The 26,557-nt window shown below is 37.6% G+C and overlaps 1 protein-coding gene across 2 annotated transcripts in view; it reads left to right on the top strand.

Moving 5' to 3' along the window:
* Positions 1-26,557, top strand: part of RNLS (renalase, FAD dependent amine oxidase) — a 332,009-nt gene that overhangs the window by 1,553 nt on the left and 303,899 nt on the right. For both annotated transcript variants that reach the window (XM_033215708.1, XM_033215705.1), the window contains exons 2-4: positions 680-785; positions 1,274-1,416; positions 11,494-11,652. In XM_033215708.1, the coding sequence (XP_033071599.1) occupies positions 680-785; positions 1,274-1,416; positions 11,494-11,652 (408 nt within the window). The remainder of the gene's footprint in view (positions 1-679; positions 786-1,273; positions 1,417-11,493; positions 11,653-26,557) is intronic.

Below are 26,557 nucleotides of genomic sequence, written 5' to 3'. Positions count from 1 at the left end.
ATCCGAGAAAGTTTAAGGCGTCAATGCTAGACCCTCAGCTCCCTGAGAGGCCGTATAGCCCGGCCCATGCGCCCAGTTGCGCGCCTCGTCACGTGATCGGGGAGCCGCCCGGGAAAAGGCCCAAGAAGGGGCGAGGGTGGGGGCGGGGCAGGAGTACTCCGCGCTCTACAGAGGGAGACCTGAGAGAGCGGCGTGGGAGGGGCCCTGACCCGAGTTTGCAAAGCTTGGGCCTACTGCGGTCGCTAATAAATAGATTTTTGCCTTGGTCTGTCTATTGGCTTTGCAACTTTCTGCAGATTATGAGACTCCCAAAGTGATCACAGACCAAGACTTTCTGAAGATCTAGTTTGCAGAATCCTGTCATTCTGATGAAGATTGACTGCATGAATAAAAGAGCATTAGCTGACTCATTTATTCTGACATTTCATTCATCATTTTTAGTTTTATCCATTCACTGACTCCTATTACTAAATATGTGCGCTATAATGGTGCTGGACACTGTTACATTGTTCATGACTCCTTTTCTTCTAAAATCTCACAATCTATCAAATACTTCAAGTTAAAAAACTTTCTTAAGATATTTTTGAAGTAATCTGTTTGGGGTAGCCTAAGGTGCATTGAATTAATTGCTAAGGCTCATTCTAATGCAGTAAGACATTTTCCTGTGGATTAATTCAAGGTGGAAGAATGACTACAGCCAGCAGTCCTCATAATCCTCAGTGCACAGCTGACTTGGGTGCTCAGTACATCACCTGTACTCCTCATTATGCCAAAAAACACCAACGGTGAGTTAGTTACGAGAAGTGGAATCAATCTTAGCAGTTGTATGATGTCATAGGGTTGTTGTGAAGGTTAGATTAGCTGATAAATGGAACATAGTAAGGGCTCAATAAATATCAATTACTATGTTGGTGTTATGGAAGAAGGCAACTAGCTGTGATGGGGGTCAATCTTCTGAGCCAAATTTAAAATTGATATCCTAAATACATTTGTTTGCTTTCATTAACTTTACTTCAAAAATGTACTTACAGAGAAATAGGCCTTTGACTAATGTCAGCAAAAGACCTATGGATTCTCAAAACATTTCTCTTCTTCACCTGTATTATAAGTTTTATTTAACACAAAATATACATTTTATTTAATACAAAATATTCATAGGAAGATATCTATGATTTTGAATTATAACCTCTGAGAATTATTGAAAGAAAATATAGTCTTTTAGAGCTATTCATGGTATATAATTACATTAAATATACATATTGATTTATTTCAGTTTTTATGATGAACTGTTAACCCATGGCATTTTGAGGCCTCTAACCTCGCCTATTGAAGGAATGGTGATGAAAGACGGAGACTGTAACTTTGTGGCACCTCAAGGAATTTCTTCAATTATTAAGCATTACTTGAAAGAATCAGGTGGGAGTAAGATTTTCTCTGCCTAAATTTTAAAATTAGCATTTAAAAACAAGTTACACACATAGTTACGTATTAATACTACACAGGAAGTTATAAAAATTAGGTGCTATATTTGCTGATCAATAGCTAGTCCTTCCCCAAAGTAATCATTGATAAGTTTCCAGTGTATATTCCAGAACAATGTTTATGCATCTCTCTATTGAGCTACATGGCTGTCTCTATTTATCTGTAATATAGATATTATAGATGTGTGTGTATATATATATATATATATATACACACATATATATTTCTTTATATTCTTTTAAAAATATACTCAAAGGGGATAATTTTACATAAATGATTCTATACCTTGTTTGACTCATATCTTGGATCTATTTTCATATCAGCAAATTTAGTGTAATCCATTTTCTTTAATGATTGTCTAGTATTTATGACATATGTGTACCATCATTTATTTAACTATTAGCTTTCTGGTAAATATTTAGGCTGTATGGGGTTGGAAGATTGTTTTGGTTTTTGCTAATACAAACATTGCTGCATGTCTACTGTTGACATGCTTTTGGAAGCATACCTTTATTTAGGATCAGTTCCTCACAGAAGAATAGCTATGCCAAATGATATGTGCATTTTTAACTTAGCTAGGTTGTGCTGTGTATTCATCTTAGAGAACATCTCACCAATAGTGATGAGAATGTTTCTTTCCCCACATCTGGGTATAATGGAAATTTTTAATTTTTGCTAGTGTAATAGGTTAAAAATTGGATCTCTTTGTGGTTTTAGTTTGCATTTCTTTAATTATAAGTGAGTTTATGCATTTTTTTGTTTAATTAGCCAGCTGTTTGCAGTTTTCTTCTGTGAATGTCTTATTCATCACCTTTACCTATTTTCTATTAGGATTTTCATTTGTTCCTTATATGTTTTATGAGTGTTTTTGAAAATAGACCTTTTAAAAAAGAAAATAGAATTTTTCTTGGATAATTGATGATTTTTTTTTAAAACAGAATGAAGCTTCTTGATGAATCATAATTCACTTCAGTACTCGAGTCAAGATAACTGAGAAAGGATGTAGGCTAAGAATTTTTTTTATAAGCCATTTCCAGCATAATTACTGTTTTGGTCTTTATCATCAAATATTACTTATTGAGAACCTCAAGAATCCTTGATACTGGGCATCAGAGAGGTTAGTGAGATTGAAGAAATAACATGAGAACATAATAAATACCATTCTGGCTTAAACTGTTTCTCCATTTGAGATTCAGTATATGATGGTTTATTAGACTATTCCAGAGAAACAGAACCAATAGGGTATATATGTATATGTGTATGTGCATGCGTGTGTGTATGTGTGTATGGATAAAGAGAGAGATTTATTATAAGGAATTGGCTCACATAATTAAGGAGGCTGGTAAGTCCCAAGATCTGCAGGATGATTCAGCAAGGTAGACACCCAGGAAAGCTGGTGGTATAGTTCTAGTCCAAGGGCTGGCAGGCTCAAGACTCAGGAAGAGCCAGTGTTTTAGTTCTACTCTGAAGGCTGGAAAAAAGCTGATGAGCCAGTTCAAAGGCTTTCAGGCAGGAAGAATTCTCCTTTATGTGAAGGAGGATCAATGCGTTTGTCCTATTTAGGCCTTCAACTGATTGAATGAGGCCCACCTACATTAGGGAGGGCAATCTACATTATTTGATCTACTGATAATAAATGTTAATCTCATCTAAAAACATGCTCATAGAAACACCCAGAATAATGTTTGACCAGATATGTAGGCACCCTATGGCCAAGTCAAGTTGACACATAAAATTGACCATCACAGATGGTGACACTATTGAACGTTTTATAGAATGTTACTATCAGCTTTATGTAGTGTGGCCATATCACTTTAAAAAAATCTCGTTTCCACCATGATTTTCCCTTCACCCAGGTTGGGTGAGTATACTTATTGAAATCATCAGGTACTTACTATCCGATATTCATGCATGCATGTGCAGGAGCTTAGAAAATGATATCCCAAAATGAAGCCCTCAGAAGTTGCTCTTTGACCTTCTCCTGCCCTCCTATCTCTGGCCTGCACTCATCCCTGAGGGTAGCTCTAGAAAATAGAATCTCTTTTCCCAAGGCAGGTCATAGAAATAAGAACTCCCTTTCCCCCCAAACCAGCCATAAAGCCTAAAACTATCACTGTAGCTTTCCCCTGCCTTCCTTTGTAAAAACTGGTCATAAAGAAATTATCTGACCTACCATGTTTGATTGTAGCTCATAACAGTTCCAGAGAGGGTCATGACCCATAGCCATAAAGAAAGAATGCTGCATAGAGAGGTCAAGAAGAATCTAGACAGACAGACCTTGATGGGTTTCACCAGTTTGTTAGCCATAGATATAACCCTTTGTCCAATCATATTGCTGCACAGCTGTGCATACTTTGTTGAATCTAAGCAAAAAAAGTTGACTCCTGTATCTTTGGGTCTTCAGTCTGAAGGTTTCAGTGTGCCAAGACCAGCTCGATTGGGGAGACCCTAACAAGCAGCGCTAGAGGAATTAAAGACACATACACAGAAATATGGAGGTGTGAAGTGGGGAATCAGGGGTCTCACAGCCTTCAGAGCTGAGAGCCCCAAACAGAGATTTACCCACATGTTTTTTAACAGCAAACCAGTCATTAGCATTGTTTCTATAGGTATCAAATTAACTAAAAGTATATCCCTTATGAGAAACGGAGGGATGGGCTGAATTAAAGGAATAGGTTGGGCTAGTTAACTGCAGCGGGAACATGCCCTTAAGGCATAAATCGCTCATGCTATTGTTTGTGGCTTAAGAATGCCCTGGAACTTAAAGTGTAATAAAATAAATAAATGAATAAAACCTCACCAAAAAAAAAAAAAAGAAAAGAAAAGAATCCCTTTAAGAGATTTTCCGCCCTGGGCGGGCCAGGTGTTCCTTGCCTTCATTCTCATAAACCCACAACCTTCCAGCTTGGGCGTTAGGGCCATTATGAACATGTTACAGTGCTGCAGAGATTTTGTTTATGGCCAGTGTTGGGGCCAGTTTATGGCCAGATTTTAGGGGGCTTGCTCCCACCACAGTGTCATGCAAAACTATGATTAAATAAATTTGTGTGCTTTTTCTCATATTAATATGCCTTTTGTCAGTTGATTTTTGTTGAACTTTCACCCAACACATGCAGACATACGTACATGCATACATACATACATACATATATCCTTTTCTTCAATAAACATTTATTGAATACTTACTATAATGCCAAACGTTGTTCTAGGTACTAATGATACAAGAACCAATGTCCTTGCCTTCATGGAGTTGATGTCCTGGCAGAGAAACATCCTTGAATACATTGTGTCTGTCTCCTTATTTTGTTAGGTGTTTGGGAGGATACATATGTTTTAACTTCCAATTTTGCTTTTTAAGCTTTTGAGGAAGAGATTATTTTTAATTCCTTGTAGCTCACTCAGAGCCTAATAGTACCTTGTACCTAGTAGGTAGAGTGATATAAATGTTAAAAATTTTACATCAAGTTCATGGTCTATTTAACTTGAGTTTATATAAATTTTTCTTTCCTTTTTTAATGTTATTTTTGTAATACTTCAAGATTCTTTTTCTCCTCTACCCCGATCTATTATTATAGGATTTGTTGGACTACCTATAATATTTTAAATTTTATAATTATATCACTTTTAAACATTCTTTAAGTCCATTTAAAGCTTTCTATTCTATAAATGGTCCACAAAAACATTTTGGTTTGTCCACACAGTAAGCTAAGACAGTCCTTGATGTCAGAATGACCTGGATTCCAGTTAATGTCCTACCATCACTTTCTGTCCCTGTAATATTAGGAGAGTTTAAAATCTGTACCTCAGTTATTTCACTGAAAAAAATAAGGGTAATGGAATGAAAAAATTAAGGTACTTACTACAGAATGTTGTAATGGAAGTTCTTACTATAAGGTGTTGTGAGGAATTAATGATATAATGCACTCAAATTCAAGCAAATAGTAAGCCAGTCACATAGTAATCTCTTGATAAATGTTATTTTAAAGAATTTTCTACTTGAATGAAGCTGACCTTCACATATTCCTCACTTTAAGAAATCAAATTGCCAACTATTTTCAAAAATACTCTATATTTTGGAATCTAGTTGTGTTTAAAACCCCACAATCTGATGGACCAACCAGTGGTCATTCAGATTGGGACCAGACTCCTGGGGAAATTATTTGTCTGGGATATGCCTAATCAGGCATGCTTTAGAATAGGTTCAAACCTTTAAACCAATATTTAACTAGACCAATTTCCCAGAATAAATAGTAAAGGGTAAGAGAAATAGATACTTTATTCTTGACCTTATGTTCTATTTTAATTTGTTGTCTGATGTGTTCACATTAACCTCATTGCAGATAAAACTGTATTTATTGGCATGAGTTTCACTGACTGCCTGCCTTCTCCATTAATACAATCTTCTTGAGTGAGTGAAACATGATTTTCTTTTGTTCTTTTTTTTATGATAGTTGTCATTATGCTGGGGTGAGAAATGACAGTAGCAAAAGTGATTCTAGCTATCAGTTATTAAGTGCTAACTATTTATCTGACACTACCTTAGGTACTTTACATATGTAATTTCTAATTCTCACAGTAAATTTTCAAGGGAGTTAATCATCATCCCTATTTATTAATGCAGAGAATGAGACTCAGGTACTTTGTCTAAGGTGGCTTGGCTAGTTGGTAACAGAACCGGAGCGCCCTTGCAATTAATCATGTTGTTTTTTTTCTATTAAGTCTCTCATGGAGGGCAATGAGAGGTGCTCATACTCTCCAATTTAACATCTATTTTGTAGAGCTTTCTCTTTCCTTACTGATTATTTTCCTACAGTAGGAAGAGTGTACCCATTGCACCTGGTGCTACGTGTCAGTAGACATATGGTTCAATAGAACAACCTCATAGTTCCCTGTGCCCCTAGTTTCCCTCTTTCATCAGTTAATTCCTGACATAGGGTGAAGTGGATATTAAAAAGTAATACCACCTTAGTTCTTTGTGCAACCTGGAAAATTGGTCACCTGATGGTTCCTGCATATGACATTTGGAAAATGATGGACCAGGTCCTTTTGCTTTTGAATAAGGTCCCATGTTATTAGGTTATTCATAAAAAGATGAATTTAGCCTCCAGGACACAGAGTAAGAAGCTTTTATTTAGCTTTTTCTACCAACAGGGAGGACTGTTGCTGAATTTATTTGTTTTTATTTTATCATCTACCTAAAAAGGACATTGGCTAGCGATCTGATCTGGAAAGTCAACATGTGCAATGTAACCTGTCAAAGTTGACAGGATCAATTTATTAGAAAAAATGGTTTAGGTGGCTGATGCCATTAGCTAGGATGGCTTCTATATGGTAATATTTACTTTTATTATTCTCTCTCTTTTTATTTTTGTGCCTATTTTCTTTCTAAAATTGATAGAGGGGAAGTGAGTCTGGGTGGTTCTGTCTCAAAATTTCTCCCAGCGGGTGATCTTGGCACTCATCCGTAGTGATGTCCTTTTTAGAGAAGCTAGAGGATGGCATGAAAACCAGGTTAAGCATTCTTCTATTTACTTCAAGCTGTGTAGTCAGTTAGACTTGGTTCACATCACTTCAGGTCCCATCTGAGCAGTTCTGACTGCTGCTCACTAAAACCTATTTGTGGGAAATCATAGGAGAAACATAAACTTGGATTTTCTCCTTAAAACGGAGGAAGGCCAGGGATAAAATTGAATAAATATATAACAGAAACACATTTGCCTTTGTAAAATGTTTAAACCTTCTTAGACTTCTGATATCTTTATAGCTATCTGAAGATCATTTTATTCTAATTAAATATTATGTGCTGGGGAAACAAGAGTCAATAAGAGACATGATCCTGGCCTCTGTTAATGCAGAGTATAGTGGGAAGAAAAGACATTAAACTAATTATACAAACAAAGAAAATATGCATGATAAATGTTAAGAAGAAAGAGTGAGAGCATTATGAGAGAGCTTACAATAAAAGGACCTAGACCAGTAGGTTTTAGAGGAGTGATGGGGGAGATGTGTTAGGGAAAGCATCCCTGAAGAACTGATATTTTCATGGGTACCTGCAAGGTGAGCAAGAGGGAATTAGGCTGAGAGCTGAATGAGTTCATTCATTCAGCTGAGAGCTGAATGAATTAGGCTGAGAGCTGAATGAGTTCCATGCAGTGGGCACATCAAATTGGAACTGTTCTGAAGTAGTAGGAGGAGGTTAGTGCATTCAAGGAATAAAAGGTCATTGTGACTGGAGGGTAGTGAGTGAGGGAGAAAGTGGTAAAAGATGATACTAAAGACTAAGGCAGGGCCAGATTATACGGGGCTTTGTAAGCATGTAAAGATTTTATACCCTGAGTGCAATGGGAAGCCATTGAAGGGTTTTGTGCAAGGGAGGGACATGGTCAAATTTACTAAGCTCAGAAGTAACTCTTGAGACAGTTTATTTATCTCTTTTAAAATTGAGTTTTCCAGAACTTATAGATTTAAACATATCGTCTTTATGAAAGTTATTAATTACTTTCACAAGGAAATGCCACTTTCCCAAAAACTTTGCTCTGAGCAGTTGGAAAGGAAACGTTTCTGGTTAATCAGAGAGGCTATACTATGTCCCGTACCTCTTGATAAATGCTACTTTTTGGGCAGTTTTGCCAGTGGTGTTTGATTTGGGCCTGTCCACCTACCCCAGTGGTTCTCATACTTTAGTGCGCATGATGACAAGACTAACGGAACTTGTTAAACACAGATTGCTAGGCTCAATTCCTAGAGTTTCTTATTCTGTATGGTTGGGTTGGGGCCCAGGAATGTGCATTTTCTAGTATATAGGTGCTGCTGGTCTGGGGTCCGTACTTAGAGAACCACTGACATATATATATACACCTTGCAGAACACCTTGTGGCCATTGGGATACATTTTCAAGGCATTCATCTGGGGCATGAAGACTTTTCTAGGATTGTGAACTTAAGTCCCCTTAAACACACACTCATGCCAGCAACAACAACAGCATATTTTTCTTTTCAAAGGAATATTATGAGAAAACATAGAATCAGTTGACTTAGCTGAGGTCTGGGACAGGGCCACGGACTAAGTGAGGCAAGTAGGGTGAGACATCCTAAATAAATAAAAACAGAATGAAGCAGAGCTACCCTTGTTGGAATAAAGAAGATGGTGGATATGTGTTGAAAGTGCAGATTATTTGCACCTTCCCCAAGCAGGGGCCTTAGAAAAGCCCTCAGGCAAGATGGAGTACTGTTTACAAGCCTCTTGCTCTAATCTTTGAACAGAATGATACACACTGCCTTGAATAGAGATTGATCCCTTGGGCTATCTAGAACTATGTTTCTTCTAACATTTACATTTGATTTTTTAAAAATTGGAGTGCTTACTAGGGTGTAGCATTATTTAAGGGTCAATGAAAGAGATAAAGGTGTATGAGATCTGAAGACATGACATGAAGGAGTCTTGAGTATTATTATATAGATAAGATATAACTAAAGCATGCAGATATTTTGAATCAATGTCAAAATGAGTAGTAAAGCAGTGATGGTTGAAGAATATCATAGAGAGGAAGGATCACACTGAGCTGGAGTGGCTACAGAAAGAAAGCTTTGGGATGAACTTTAGTTGGATTTTTAGTGACTGGGAACATGAGGTAAAGATGAATAGAATCTTTCAGTGTGCTTTTTTCCTCCCTCATTACATCTTCATTTCTTTCTTTTTCTATACACAAAGCTGAATAAAAGTAGATTACTTGTAAATCAATTTTTTTTGAAAACTGGAAGGTGAGTACTAGTTTACTAAGAAGACTTAATGACCTAATTGTACTTTCTTTCAGTTTATGGTTCATAATTCATTCTTTTTATTTTAATTTTTTTGAGACAGAGTCTTGTTGTGTTGCCTAGGCTGGAGGGTAGTGGTGCAATTTCAGCTCACTGCAACCTCTGCCTCCCAAGTTCAAGTGATTCTCGTGTCTCAGCCTCTTGAGTAGCGGGATTACGGGCATGCACTACCACACCCAGCTAGTTTTTGTATTTTTAGTAGAGACAGGATTTCACCATGTTGGTCAGGCTGGTCTCGAACTCCTCACCTCAAGTGATCACCCACCTCAGCCTCCCAAAGTGCTGGGATTACAGGTGTGAGCCACCGTGCCTGGCCTCATAATTCATTATTTTAAATAAATACATACCTAATAAATTCTATGCTATGTAAACTATATGCTATACATAGAAGCAAAACACGTGTAATTTGTAGCTCATGGGGTTTACAGATTAAAATGGGAGACAATATTAAAGAAATAATTGTTAAAATGTCCTTGTGTTAAGTGCTAACAAGGAAAATGTTATGGGAGAGTACTCTAGAGTATGTTTCTAAATTCTGATTCTTCTTAATGAAGACAAATGATCTATTGATGAGAACTTGCATTTCCCTTACAGAGAACTTTTTTCAGGTCCTTTAATAGGAAATATTAATTCCTTTAATAGGGAATATTGCTCTTCTTGTTTCATTGCTAACACGTTTACTGAAATGTATACTTGTTCTGCAAAAATGATGAGCTGTAGAGTCAGATGGGTATAGTTTTAAATCATGGCATGCTATTTCTCAATCTATTTCCTTGTCTGTGAGATGAATTAGTATAATGTGTACCAAGCAGCTGGCATATAGTAGCTGCTTAATGAAAAGTAGCTATAATTATTGTTTTTATTTTTATCATTAATTGTAGTAGCAGTTTTTGATTCAGAGCAGGCACTGATAGGGAGGTCCAAGGATACCAGGTAGGGATGAATTCCCACTAAATTAGAAAGATAGTAAAGGTACATCTAGTTCTAGATCCTAGATCCTTGAGGAATTGCCATACTGTTTTCCATAATGGTTGAACTAGTTTACAATCCCACCAACAGTGTAAAAGTGTTCCTATTTCTCCACATCCTCTCCAACACCTGTTGCTTCCTGATTTTTTAATGATTGCCGTTCTAACTGGTGTGAGATGGTATCTCATTGTGGTTTTGATTTGCATTTCTCTGATGGCGAGTGATGATGAGCATTTTTTCATGTGTCTGTTGGCTGTATGAATGTCTTCTTTTGAGAAATGTCTGTTCATATCCTTTGCCCACTTTTGGATGGGGTTGTTTGTTTTTTTCTTGTATATTTGTTTGAGTTCTTTGTAGATTCTGGATATTAGCCCTTTGTCAGATGAGTAGATGGCAAAACTTTTCTCCCATTCTGTAGGTTGCCTGTTCACTCTGATGGTAGTTTCTTTTGCTGTGCAGAAGCTCTTTAGTTTAATTAGATCCCATTTGTCAATTTTGACTTTTGCTGCCGTTGCTTTTGGTGTTTTAGACATGAAGTCCTTGCCCATGCCTATGTCCTGAATGGTACTACCTAGGTTTTCTTCTAGGATTTTTATGGTATTAGGTCTAACATTTAAGTCTCTAATCCACCTTGAATTAATCTTCGTATAAGGAGTAAGGAAAGGATCCAGTTTCAGCTTTCTACTTATGGCTAGCCAATTTTCCCAGCACCATTTATTCAATAGGGAATCCTTTCCCCATTTCTTGTTTCTCTCAGGTTTGTCAAAGATCAGTTATGCACATGTACCCTAGAACTTAAAGTATAATAATAATAAAAAAAGAATGCATAAAAACAATAAATCCAGAATGGTGGTTGCCTCCAAGATAGGAGAGAAATAGGATCAGGGAAGGGGTACATATTGAGGAGGGAGTGTTCCAATTGCATAATTAATTTTTACTTAACTGAAACAAATAGGACAAAATATAAAGATTTGACAAGGCTATATAGTAAGTACACAGGTATCTGTTATATTATTCTAATTTTCTGTGTGTTTGTAATATTTCATAATAAAAAATGTTAACAGGAAAAAAAAAGAAAGATAGTAAAGGAAGAGTGTTTGAGTACTGTAGAAGACAGTCTTGGCCATTTTGTTCACTTGAATGGATTCAGTTTGTGACTACTCATATCCTCCTCATTCATATATGAACTTCTGATAATGGGGACATGATTTTGCTTTTGGAACAGGTGCAGAAGTATACTTCAGACATCGTGTGACACAGATCAATCTAAGAAATGACAAATGGGAAGTATCCAAACAAACAGGCTCCCCCGAGCAGTTTGATCTTATTGTACTCACAATGCCAGTTCCTCAGATTCTGCAGCTTCAAGGTGACATCACCAACTGTGAGTCTGTGTTTGCCATTTACCTGCCTCAGAGAATGGGATTTCTTTGATAAAGCATGAATTTGGTTTAACTCTCTTAGCAAAGGACAAGTGATAGACTATTGATTTGCCTGTCTTTAACACTGATACTTATGGCCCTCTTTGTGATGTTAGTCTAGGCCAAAATGAAACCCATAGGATTTTTTTTTAACTGGTTAAAAGTTGAACACTTTTCTTATTGCCCATGTCTTCAACAAGTCAGTATTATTGATGGATATGCAATGATTTCGCCTAAAGAAAGAGCGGTGTTTATGGCCGTTTTTAAGAAACGGTTTTTATGTACAAGTGCTTGCTTGGATTGCCTCATTTCCTATGTTCTTGTTCTCTGGGTTGCTCTCTGATTGTATTTACTTCTGTTTGAGGCAGTTGCCTAGCCCTTTTGTGAATGAGAGGCATGAGAAGGAATGGGTGAGAGGGGATGAGTAATTTATGCTGAAGAAGCTAAAATTATGCCAGAAGAGCCAAATTTTAATAAAGCAACTAAAATTCAAAGACAATTTTTATCCTTGCTAAGTCTTTGGATACTGCAATTGGTTTAGCATTATTCACTTTACCTTAGATAGTAACCTTTGTTTAATTTCTTTTTGATGTAAAATGTGGTGGTAAAAGTGTGTACAGAGGGTCTGATTTCCTGTCTTTCCCCAAAGTAGATGCTAACCTACAAATACCAATTTAGAAATGTCATTTACCTGCTTATATCTTTCCCAGTTGACAGCAGCTATTTATTTACTCTCAGAAGTGGGAATAGGGGAGGTGGTATAGCTAAGATTTTCTTAGGTAGATACCTAAGATTTTCTTCATGATTCCTGAGGGTTCCTGGTGCACTGCCACCAGAAACTTGTGATAAATCCACAGACATCTTTTTCCTGCCACTTTGACTCAGCACAGATGAGATGTAACTCAGTGCAGGTGGGATGGCAGTGGTAGAATTTGCACTTCTACTGCCAGAAATGCTGGGGATAGTGGGAAGGAGAAGAGAGTACGCCAGTGGCCACATTGGAATTTCTACTATACGTGTGAACAACAGGAGACTTTGGGTTTATTCTAAGTCAACTCTGAGATCCAGAGGTGAACAGGACAACAGTGTCATCAAAAGGCACATGTGAGGAGTCCAAAAGCTAAAATTCCTGTACTAAGTAGTAGGAAGGGATTCAGATATGAGAAACCAAAAAGGAATAAAGGTATTAAGTACTAGGGCAGGGAGGATACATTTCTCCAAGAAGTTGCACTTGCTCAGTTAGCTTTTGTTTCATCAGGCCAGTTTTCCTTACTGATACCGCAATCCTAGCTGAGAGTGTTCATTTTAATCACAGAAACATAGAATTGAAGGGAGTCTTAGAGAGCATGTGGTCTCATCTTTTAGCCCTTGCATGAGTCCTCTTTTATTAAATCACTTTATTGAGTATAACTGACATACGAAAAGCTGTATATACTGTATACAGTGTGATGAATTTGGAGATAAGTATACATTCTTAAAACCATTACCACCATGTATGCCATCAACATATCCACATCACCTCCAAAAGCTTTTTCCCCTTTGTAAGTTATTTTTTTCTTTTGTAATAAGAATACTTAACATAGGCCAGGTGTGGTAGCTCATGCCTGAAATCCCAGCACGTTGGGAGGGCGAGGCAGGAGGGTTGCTTGAGTCCAGGTGTTCGAGACCAGCCTGGGAAATATATCAAGACCTCATCTCTACAAAAAAAAAAAAGAAGAAGAAGAAAGAAAAAAAAAAATGTAGCAAGGCATAGTGGCATGTGCCTGTAGTCCCAGCTACTCAAAAGGCTGACGCGGGAAATTGCCTAAGCCTGGGAAGTCAAGGCTGCAGTAGGCCCTGATTGTGCCACTGCACTCTAGCCTGGGTGACAGAGCAAGACCCTGTCTCAAAAAAAAAAAAAAAAAGAATATATAACATATTAGATGTACTATTTTAACAATTTTTTAAGTATACAATATGATATTATTAACTATAGACACTAGGCTATACAGTGGATCTCCAGGATTTATTTATCTTGCATAATTGAAACCTTGAAACTTTTGACTAAAGTGCCCTGTTTTTCCTTCCCCAACCCCCTGGAATAAGAATTATATAAAAAGCCCTAGCTGGCAACAATCTGGTGACCACATTACCTTTAGAATGGATGTGCCCTATCGGTATCATTGTGCCTCTGCCCAAGACTTAAATTTCAAGAGAGCATCCTATTGACCTGACATGGGTTTTATTCCCAACCCCATGGCTAGGGAATTGCAGCATCTTGGATTATAATCCTGTTGCATTGCATGTAATCAGTGGGACAAACTAACACTTCAAAGTAAATATAGGTACTGCTATGAAGAGAACTTGTGTGCTGAGTAATCAAGAACAATGACTGTTCACTGCATAGGTGTTCTTTAATATTGGTGAAATGAGTGAATGACCAATTGATCGACTGAATGAATGTGTTTCCAAAAGACCTTAGGAAAAACTTCACTGGTCCGTATTACTTCTTTACCTTCTCTGTAAAATTCTCATTAATAGAATCCCATAATAGACTTTTTTCTCATTCTTTTCATATTCTCTTTTCATTAAATGTGGATTTGTATGAAGAAGGAAAGAAAAGCTCTATATTGACAATGGACCTTATGTTTTAATGCTTTTTATGTAAATCTGAATTTGGTTTGCTAATAAGTTGTTTAGGATTTTTGCATTCATGTCCATGAGAGTGATTGAGCTGTAGTATTTTTTCTTGTATTAATTTCTCCAGTTGTTGGACATGGAGGTATGTAGGTCTCATATAATTATTCGGGCAATGTTTCCTGTTTCTGTTCAGGGGAAGCATTTTTATACAAGTTTGATGTTGTTTCTTTCCTAAATGTTTAGAAGAATTCACTAGTAAAACCATTTAGGCCTAGAGTTTTCTTTGTGGTAAAGTTTTAAATTACAGATTCCATTTCTTAAAGGAATCTATTCAGATTTGTTTATTCTGTTTTTTCTCAAGGTGCTAGAATACCATGATATAATCTTTTTTTATTTTTTTTTAGCTTTTATTTTAGGTTTGGGGGTACATGTTAAGGTTTGTTACATAGGTGAACATGTGTCAGTCTTGTTCATATGGCTCGCCAGTTATCCCAACGCCACTTATGAAATAGGGAGTCTTTTCCCCATTGCTTATTTTTGCAGTAGACCTTATTTTTTAAAATACTAGTTGTTTATGCTTAAGTTCAGATCTGAAAATTGTGTTTACATATTCCTTTGACTTTCATTAATTTAATTCGTTCTATATATTCATTTTAATTCATTTACTTTTTATCAATTTACTTATTTTCAAATAGTATGTTGCTCTATATGAAGCTCTATTTACTAGGTAAGAAGGGTATCCTGAATCATGCCAGGAGTATGAATTGACATCCTTTTTGGTACTCCAGCTGCTCGCTCTCTCCTTCATCCAGTGTGTCTGGGAAGTCCAATCTAATATCTATATGCCCTAGAATTGAAATCTTAAATCTTTGAGAGAACTTCAGATTTCTCATAACTTTGCTATTACAAAAAAAAAAAAAAAAGATGACATCTTGGTTTTTAAATTGGGATACTTTCCTGTTAAAACCTTAAATATCTAAAACATCTGTTTCAGTTCCTTTTCAGGTCTCTGAACAATATAGCTAAAAGCTGGATTTTGCTTTCCTTAACAAAGGTTAAAACAAACGTTCTTAGAAAAATTGCTTGGTAATAGCTATTCCCAGGCCTGACAAAAAGAACTAGAAGGGTACACCATATTATGTTCACATCAAGGGTCTGGGTGCAGAATGTTCACCCTGTCTCTGGTGGATTTTTGTTGCCGTTGTTTTGGTTTGTTTTTATGCATGCATCCAAATCACCTGGAAGACTTATTAAAACAAAGATTACTGGACCACAATCTGAGATTCTGGTTGTATGGAGGTATGCATGGACAATTTGCATTTTTCACAAGTTTCTAGGTGATGCTGAAGATTTGATTCAAAGCCATACTGTAAGAATTATTATTAATACCTTGCCTTAGCAAATCTACTTGTTTCTGAAAAAGAGCAACTGATGTATCTTCAAAAAGTGACTTGCCTTATAAACAAGTGATGCTACTGTGCAACCAGTGTTGAGAACTGCTGTCGTAAAGCATCAGCCTGTCCAAATAATTTGTGTCTCTTTTCCTCACATTTGCACCTTTGCCTTGCGTGTATTGATTATATGAACCCATGCGACACCTCATCTTGGATTACTCTTGAGTCTCTGCCTTATGCTCTTCCCTGCTTGGGACTTCGTGGCTCACCTCTTCCCTGACTTCTTCCCCAACCCCTAAGACACACCTCTTAAAACAAAACAAAACAAAACAACACCACAGCAGCACACACATACAAAGTAGCTTTAAGATATAAGTCACATACCATATAGTTCACCTATTTAAAATGTATAATTCAGTGGTTTTCAGTATAATAACTGATACAGGCAACCATTATCAATGCCTGTAATTAGTAAATTTTGGAATATTTTTGTCACCTCAAAAAGAAATTCTGTCTCCTTTAGCTATCACCCCCATCCCTCCATCCCCATCCCTGCCCCCAGCCCTAAGCAATCATTAATCTACTATCTGTCTCTATAGATTTCCCTGTTACCTGGATTCCAGATAAAAGCTTATGATGGAGCTGGAGGCCCTCATCCTTAGCAAATTAATGCAGGAGCAGAAAACTAAATAAGGCATGTTCTTACTGTTTTGTGGCTCTGTTTTGCCACTATCTGCACAGATTTCACTTATTTTCTCCTGCTTTCATCATGTCTCACTGACCCTGGCCCATCAGGTCATTAAATTGTAGAGGGTACCTCATCTTTCCTGAAGCCTGTGAATTATAACAGAGTCTAATGATGGTGGACAAAGCTTCAGGCCTGTGGGATGGCAGTGGGTATTGACATGCCTGTAGCTTTTGACTTTGTTGCACAGCTAACATTGACATTGGATTTGATAGAGAAATGGCTTTTTATGCCACTAATAGAAAACTGGTAATAAATATGTTTTATAGATCTTAGATTTAGAACTATAGAAGAAATTGTTTTCTATAGTTCTAGAAAGGGCATAGCTGCTATTAAATTTTGAAAGCAAATTTTCCTTGAGTATCAGTTCTACTATGCAGAAATAATATAGCTTATTTGCTAGTACAGTGTTTGATAATAATATAGAAGAAATTGGAATATTTATTAGATGCCTATAGGCAAAGTGGGAGACTAATTTGAATGATCTCTCCATGAATCTACTTCTAGTTTGTTGCCAAAGACATTTAAAGTAGGATAATTTATTGCCATGGAGGTTGGCAATAATTGGATTGATTTCTTGATTGTTTTAATAACATACTATAACATTTTATAAAAATACAGTATAGCCATCAGTCAGGACATTCATTTGTGCTGTAAATTACATATTCCAATATTTAAAAGCTGTATAGTTTTGTATATCAAGAGAGATCCTTTAACATTACATTTGAAAGTATTTCTCAATATTTGTATTAGTGACATCTAAAGCAACACCGAGACTGACTCCTGAATATGTTTAAGGGCCTGCTAATTAATAATTTTATTTAAATCTTTTTACATCTTATATTTTGTGTATGTACTTGAGCTGTGTTTGGCTGAGAAAGATAACTTAACTCACCTACTATTATTGCTTTCCTTTCTGTCTTTCCTGGGGTTTTTTGTGGCAATTTTTGCTTTATGATTTTATTTGATTCATACTAGACCTTCATTAAAATTATATCCTTGACTTAAGTTCTCTCTTTAGTCTCATTTTAATTTTATTTTGCTTTCAAATGAACTTTTATAAATGAAATGTTGTTTCTTTTATTTTCATTTTTCTGTTGTATGCTTTTTCCCCTAAACTGTTCAGGGATATTTTACTTTAGAACCATCTCTTTTATATTTTTTATCTTTGAGCCCAGTAATTTCGTAAGTGTGTATCTTATTGTTACTAGTTTTGTGTTCATTTTTCATGGGCTATGTTGTCCATTTTTGCCTTGAACATTCAGCTTTTCTCTTATTTAGGTAAGTTTCCTTCTAATACTTATTTGAAGTTTTATTTCTGTTTCATTATTGTGATCTCAGAGTATCTACAAAAGCTTAAAGTATCTCCCTCTCAAAGCTTCTGTTTTCTCTTAACTCACTTTCAACTTTGATCTTTGCATTATTTTTTTTCTAGCCTTTTCTCCATGTCATCCATGTAATTTTCAAGAGTTCCTTTTGGCCCCTTCCTTGAGGTATTGTTCCAAAGAAGTCATGTATTATTTTACTGTTATGAACTAATGCCCGAGAGTCTGTTGAACTAATTTGCTTCCTGGCAAAATTTTTCCAATATGTATTTTTCATCAGCTCATTTCTTAGGTTCTGTTCTGTTGTCTTTCTCCTTTTGTCTGCATAGGTGCATTGTTAATCATTACTCATCTTTAAATGGGACCAATTCTGTCAATTCTGTGAAAAATAGTGTTGTGGGGCAAGACCAGGCTTTTCAATTAAGATATGTGTTCTCAGATCACTTCCTGTGTACATTTTGTAAATATGTACCTGCAAAAAATAGAATGATAGTGATGACTATATAATAATTTATTTATTAACAGAAAGATTTATAAATATTTTTAACTTGGAAAAAAGATTAAAATATGTATGTGTATATTTTTTCATCTATCAAAAATAATTTGACAAACATTAACATTGGCTCTTGCTCAGATATGATTTTCATTTTCTTCCTTACAATTTTTTGAATAATCATAACTTTAAAAATACGAATAGTTTACTCTTAGTATAAAAAATGATATTGAACATGCTCAGTGGCTCACGCCTGTAATCCCAGCACATTGGGAGGCTGAGGTGGGCGGATCACAATGTCAAGAGATCGACACCATCCTGGCCAACATGGTGAAAGCCATCTCTACTAAAATTACAAAAATTAGCTGGGTGTGGTGTCATGTGCCTGTAGCGCCAGCTACTTGGGAGGCTGAGGCAGGAGAATGGCGTGAACCCGGGAGGCAGAGGTTGCAGTGAGCCGAGATTGCGCCACTGCACTCTAGCCTGGGTGAGAGAGCAAGACTCCATCTCAAAATTAATTAATTAATTAATTTTAAAAAAAGAAAAGAAAGATACCATTGACACTTTTAAAAAATGTATCATGCTGAAAAGAAATAGATCTTTTTTTTAGTGGAGGAGTGTTGTGGCATATGTAGGCTCTTTATGATGAAAAAGTTTAAGAATAATTGACTTTGTATATTTGATTGAGGATGAGGGTCTTTGGATGTTATATTGAACTGACTCAATTCAGAATTGGACCCCCATGAAAATCATTTTGTAGGGCAGAGCAAGATGGGCGAATAGGAACAACTCCAGTCTACAACTCCCGGCGCGAGCGACACAGAAGACAGGTGATTTCTGCATTTTCAACTGAGGTACTGGGGTCATCTCACTGGGGAGTGCCGGACAATCAGTGCTGGTCAGCTGCTGCAGCTGGACCAGCGAGAGCTGAAGCAGGGCGAGGCATCGCCTCACCTGGGAAGCGCAAGGGGGAAGGGAATCCCTTTTCCTAGCCAGGGGAACTGAGACACACAACACCTGGAAAATCAGGTAACTCCCACCCTAATACTGCACTTTAAGCAAACTGGCACATCAAGAGAATATATCCCACACCTGGCCGGGAGGGTCCCACGCCCATGGAGCCTCCCTCATTGCTAACACAGCAGTCTGCGGCGGTCTAACCGCAAGGCAGCAGCGAGGCTGGGGGAGGGGCACCCGCCATTGCTGAGGCTTAAGTAGGTAAACAAAGCCGCTGGGAAGCTTGAACTGGGTGGAGCTCACAGCAGCTCAAGGAAACCTGCCTGTCTCTGTAGACCTCACCTCTGGGGACAGGGCACAGCTAAAAAACAACAGGGGAAGCAGCAGAGGCCTGTGCAGACGCGAACGACTCTGTCTGACAGTTTTGAAGAGAGCAGTGGATCTCCCAATACGGAGGTTGAGATCTGAGAACGGACAGACTGCCTGCTCAAGTGGGTCCCTGACCCCTGAGTAGCCTAACTGGGAGACATCCCCCACCAGGGGCAGTCTGACACCCCACACCTCACAGGGTAGAGTACACCCCTGAGAGGAAGCTTCCAAAGTAAGAATCAGACAGGTACACTTGCTGTTCAGCAATATTCTATCTTCTGCAACCTCTGCTGCTGATACCCAGGCAAACAGGGTCTGGAGTGGACCTCAAGCAATCTCCAACAGACCTATAGCTGAGGGTCCTGACTGTCAGAAGGAAAACTATCAAACAGGAAGGACACCTATACCAAAACCTCATCAGTACGTCACCATCATCAAAGACCAGAGACAGATAAAACCACAAAGATGGGGAAAAAGCAGAGTAGAAAAGCTGGAAATTCAAAAAATAAGAGCGCATCTCCCCCTGCAAAGGAGCGCAGCCCATCGCCAGCAACGGATCAAAGCTGGTCAGAGAATGACTTTGATGAGATGAGAGAAGAAGGCTTCAGTCCATCAAACTTCTCAGAGCTAAAGGAGGAATTACGTACCCAGCGCAAAGAAACTAAAAATCTTGAAAAAAGAGTGGAAGAATTGACAGCTAGACTAATTAATGCAGAGAAGGTCATAAACGAAATGACAAAGATGAAAACCATGACACGAGAAATACGTGACAAATGCACAAGCTTCAGTAACCGACTCGATCAGCTGGAAGAAAGAGTATCAGCAATTGAGGATCAAATGAATGAAATGAAGCGAGAAGAGAAACCAAAAGAAAAGAGAAGAAAAAGAAATGAACAAAGCCTGCAAGAAGTATGGGATTATGTAAAAAGACCAAATCTACGTCTGATTGGAGTGCCTGAAAGTGAGGGGGAAAATGGAACCAAGCTGGAAAACACTCTTCAGGATATCATCCAGGAGAACTTCCCCAACCTAGTAGGGCAGGCCAACATTCAAATTCAGGAAATACAGAGAACGCCACAAAGATACTCCTCCAGAAGAGCAACTCCAAGACACATAATTTTCAGATTCACCAAAGTGGAAATGAAGGAAAAAATCTTAAGGGCAGCCAGAGAGAAAGGTTGGGTTACCCACAAAGGGAAGCCCATCAGACTAACAGCAGATCTCTCGGCAGCAACTCTACAAGCCAGAAGAGAGTGGGGGCCAATATTCAACGTTCTTAAAGAAAAGAATTTTCAACCCAGAATTTCATATCCAGCCAAACTAAGTTTCATCAGTGAAGGAGAAATAAAATCCTTTACAGATAAGCAAATGCTTAGAGATTTGTCACCACCAGGCCTGCCTTACAAGAGACCCTGAAGGAAGCCCTAACATGGAAAGAACAACCAGTACCAGCCATTGCAAAACATGCCAAAATGTAAAGACCATCGAGGCTAGGAAGAAACTGCATCAACTAACGAGCAAAATAACCAGTTAATATCAATGGCAGGATCAAGTTCACCCATAACAATATTACCTTAAATGTAAATGGACTAAATGCTCCAATTAAAAGACACAGACTGGCAAACTGGATCAAGAGTCAAGACCCATCAGTCTGCTGTATTCAGGAGACCCATCTCACATGCAGAGACATACATAGGCTCAAAATAAAGGGATGGAGGAAGATCTACCAAGCAAATGGAGAACAAAAAAAAGCAGGGGTTGCAATCCTAGTCTCTGATAAAACAGACTTTAAACCATCAAAGATCAAAAGAGACAAAGAAGGCCATTACATAATGGTAAAGGGATCAATTCAACAGGAAGAGCTAACTATCCTAAATATATATGCACCCATACAGGAGCACCCAGATTCATAAAGCAAGTCCTTAGAGACTTACAAAGAGACTTAGACTCCCATACAATAATAATGGGAGACTTCAACACTCCACTGTCAACATTAGACAGATCAACGAGACAGAAAGTTAACAAGGATATCCAGGAATTGAACTCATCTCTGCACCAAGCAGACCTAATAGACATCTATAGAACTCTCCACCCCAAATCACAGAATATACATTCTTCTCAGCACCACATCGCACTTATTCCAAAATTGACCACATAATTGGAAGTAAAGCACTCCTCAGCAAATGTACAAGAACAGAAATTATAACAAACTGTCTCTCAGACCACAGTGCAATCAAACTAGAACTCAGGACTAAGAAACTCAATCAAAACCGCTCAACTACATGGAAACTGAACAACCTGCTCCTGAATGACTACTGGGTACATAACAAAATGAAAGCAGAAATAAAGATGTTCTTTGAAATCAATGAGAACAAAGATACATACCAGAATCTCTGGGACACATTTAAAGCAGTGTGTAGAGGGAAATTTATAGCACTAAATGCCCACAAGAGAAAGCAGGTGACACATCACAATTAAAAGAACTAGAGAGGCAAGAGCAAACACATTCAAAAGCTAGCAGAAGGCAAGAAATAACTAAGATCAGAGCAGAACTGAAGGAGATAGAGACACAAAAAACCCTCCAAAAAATCAATGAATCCAGGAGTTGGTTTTTTGAAAAGATCAACAAAATTGACAGACCGCTAGCAAGACTAATAAAGAAGAAAAGAGAGAGGAATCAAATAGACGCAATAAAAAATGATAAAGGGGCTATCACCACCGACCCCACAGAAATACAAACTACCATCAGAGAATACTATAACACCTCTACGCAAATCAACTAGAAAATCTAGAAGAAATGGATAATTTCCTGGACACTTACACTCTCCCAAGACTAAACCAGGAAGAAGTTGAATCCATGAATAGACCAATAGCAGGCTCTGAAATTGAGGCAACACAATCAATAGCCTACCCACCAAAAATCCAGGACCAGATGGATTCACAGCTGAATTCTACCAGAGGTACAAGGAGGAGCTGGTACCATTCCTTCTGAAACTATTCCTATCAATAGAAAAAGAGGAAATCCTCCCTAACTCATTTTATGAGGCCAACATCATCCTGATACCAAGCCTGGCAGAGACACAAAAAAAAGAGAATTTTAGACCAATATCCCTGATGAACATCGATGCAAAAATCCTCAATAAAATACTGGCAAACCGGATTCAGCAGCACATCAAAAAGCTTATCGACCATGATCAAGTGGGCTTCATCCCTGGGATGCAAGGCTGGTTCAACATTCGCAAATCAATAAACGTAATCCAGCATATAAACAGAACCAAAGACAAGAACCACATGATTATCTCAATAGATGCAGAAAAGGCTTTTGACAAAATTCAACAGCCCTTCATGCTAAAAACGCTCAATAAATTCGGTATTGATGAAACGTACCTCAAAATAATAAGAGCTGTTTATGACAGACCCACAGCTAATATCATACTGAATGGGCAAAAACTGGAAAAATTCCCTTTGAAAACTGGCACAAGACAGGGATGCCCTCTCTCACCCCTCCTATTCAACATCGTGTTGGAAGTTCTGGCTAGGGCAATCAGGCAAGAGAAAGAAATCAAGGGTATTCAGTTAGGAAAAGAAGAAGTCAAATTGTCCCTGTTTGCGGATGACATGATTGTATATTTAGAAAGCCCCATTGTCTCAGCCCAGAATCTCCTTAAGCTGATAAGAAACTTCAGCAAAGTCTCAGGATACAAAATTAATGTGCAAAAATCACAAGCATTCTTATACACCGTAACAGACAAACAGAGAGCCAAATCATGAATGAACTTCCATTCACAATTGCTTCAAAGAGAATAAAATACCTAGGAATCCAACTTACAAGGGATGTGAAGGACCTCTTCAAGGAGAACTACAAACCACTGCTCAGTGAAATAAAAGAGGACACAAACAAATGGAAGAACATACCATGCTCATGGATAGGAAGAATCAATATCGTGAAAATGGCCATACTGCCCAAGGTTATTTATAGATTCAATGCCATCCCCATCAAGCTACCAGTGATTTTCTTCACAGAATTGGAAAAAACTGCTTTAAAGTTCATATGGAACCAAAAAAGAGCCCGCATTGCCGAGACAATCCTAAATCAAAAGGACAAAGCTGGAGGCGTCACGCTACCTGACTTCAAACTATACTACAAGGCTACAGTAACCAAAACAGCATGGTACTGGTACCAAAACAGAGATATAGAGCAATGGAATAGAACAGAGTCCTCAGAAATAATACCACACATCTACAGCCATCTGATCTTTGACAAACCTGAGAGAAACAAGAAATGGGGAAAGGATTCCCTATTTAATAAATGGTGCTGGGAAAATTGGCTAGCCATAAGTAGAAAGCTGAAACTGGATCCTTTCCTTACTCCTTATATGAAGATTAATTCAAGGTGGATTAGAAACTTAAATGTTAGACCTAATACCATAAAAATCCTAGAAGAAAACCTAGGTAGTACCATTCAGGACATAGGCATGGGCAAGGACTTCATGTCTAAAACACCAAAAGCAACGGCAGCAAAAGTCAAAATTGACAAATGGGATCTAATTAAACTAAAGAGCTTCTGCACAGCAAAAGAAACTACCATCAGAGTGAACAGGCAACCTACAGAATGGGAGAAAAGTTTTGCCATCTACTCATCTGACAAAGGGCTAATATCCAGAATCTACAAAGAACTCAAACAAATATACAAGAAAAAAACAAACAACCCATCCAAAAGTGGGCAAAGGATATGAACAGACATTTCTCAAAAGAAGACATTCATACAGCCAACAGACACATGAAAAAATGCTCATCATCACTCGCCATCAGAGAAATGCAAATCAAAACCACAATGAGATACCATCTCACACCAGTTAGAACGGCAATCATTAAAAAATCAGGAAGCAACAGGTGTTGGAGAGGATGTGGAGAAATAGGAACACTTTTACACTGTTGGTGGGATTGTAAACTAGTTCAACCATTATGGAAAACAGTATGGCAATTCCTCAAGGATCTAGAAGTAGATGTAGCATATGACCCAGCCATCCCACTACTGGGTATATACCCAAAGGATTATAAATTATTCTACTACAAAGACACATGCACATGTATGTTTATTGCGGTACTATTCACAATAGCAAAAACTTGGAATCAGCCCAAATGTCCATCTGTGACAGACTGGATTACGAAAATGTGGCACATATACACCATGGAATACTATGCAGCCATAAAAAAGGATGAGTTTGCGTCCTTTGTAGGGACATGGATGCAGCTGGAAACCATCATTCTTAGCAAACTATCACAAGAAGAGAAAACCAAACACCGCATGTTCTCACTCATAGGTGGGAACTGAACAATGAGATCACTTGGACTCGGGAAGGGGAACATCACACACTGGGGCCTATCATGGGGAGGGGGGAGCGGGGAGGGATTGCATTGGGGAGTTATACATGATATAAATGATGAATTGATGGGTGCTGACGAGTTGATGGGTGCAACACACCAACATGGCACAAGTATACATATGTAACAAACTGCACGTTATGCACATGTACCCTAGAACTTGAAGTATAATAAAAATAAATAAATATTAAAAAAATAAAAATAAAAGATAATTTTAAATAAAAAAAAGAAAATCATTTTGTGTTTACTTCATTGTTATGAAATAATTCTTGCTGGCACTAAAGACTTAAACTAGAGTATCCCACAAGATCCTTTAACATCTGTGGGTCAAATCAAAGGGATTAAAACACGTGCTTTTTGTTTACTTTTTAAATCTCAGTAATGACCTCAGTACGAAGAATTGGTTAACGTCTACCCTTCTCTCTGTGTTTTCTGGAAAAATCAGCTCTTATTTGATTATTAGACATCTTAGACTTCTATGAAAAAGACATCCACTTACAAAGCCATATATTGCCATCTAGTGTGTGAAATATATATTATAGTTCCCCCTTGGAATCTAAACTAGAGAGGACTATGAAAATGACAGAAACAGAGAATAACACTATAACTATAATATAATTCACAAAACTGCACATCACAGGGAAATAAATTTAGGCCCATTAGAGTTAAATAACTTACCAAAAAGTGCTTAATTAGTGAGTAACAGAACTAGGAATGTGCTACATGATTCACATTTGTACAGACTTATGAACAGCCCCTTATCTATAGCTTTATGTGTTTTTCTTCTCATTCTCATTCTCTTTCTCTCTCTTTCTAATCATATGTAGCCTTTAGGATTAACATAAGTATCATATCTTACGTGAAAGAATTCCCTTTCCATTATAGAGTGGTCTGGTTTTTCTGTCATCTAACTCTTTCTCTAGTTTGCTTCTTATGGAAGAAATAGATGTAATTGTTTTTTCTTTTGGCAATTATTTATTACATTTATTAAACTTTCTCCCAGCTGGGAGAATAGAGAAACCTCATGCATCATATTGTGACCCTCTTATGATTTACTTTCTGGTTCTATAATGTGCTACTTTCTCTATATTCATATTACAAAGATTAGATCACTTAATCCTCAAAGTAATCCTAGGCATTAGTATTGTCTCAATTCTTAGTGAAACTGAGATGTGAACCTCAGTAAAATGACTGCAGAGCTTGTACTCTAACCACTGGTATGCATAGCTCTTCCATGTGTACTTGATCTTCCCCTCTGCCATGCACAGAAATTCCTCAAACCCCTGACCCTTAAACATTAGTTTCAGGGATTCCTAATCTCTCCTCCTAGTTTTGCTTCTAGTTATAGCACTCATCTCCACCCACTGAACCTCTGATTTTCAGGGATTCACCAGTTTAATCCTGCAAGAGAAAGATGCTTTACTTTCTCGTGTGTGTGTGTGTGTGTGTGTGTGTGTGTGTGTGTGTGTGTTTGCAGTCATTCCAACCTTTCAAAACACAATGTTGAGCTTCTCTTTCCTAGATTGGAGGATGGGGAAAGGAGTTTGTTTTCCCTAAATAATTTATCCTGGTAAGTTCTTT

The sequence above is a fragment of the Trachypithecus francoisi genome, unplaced genomic scaffold, assembly GCF_009764315.1.
Source record: "Trachypithecus francoisi isolate TF-2019V2 unplaced genomic scaffold, Tfra_2.0 Contig00586, whole genome shotgun sequence".
Taxonomy (NCBI): domain Eukaryota; kingdom Metazoa; phylum Chordata; class Mammalia; order Primates; family Cercopithecidae; genus Trachypithecus; species Trachypithecus francoisi.
Note: the sequence above shows the minus strand (reverse complement) of the source record. Positions and strands in the feature narration are given on the sequence as shown.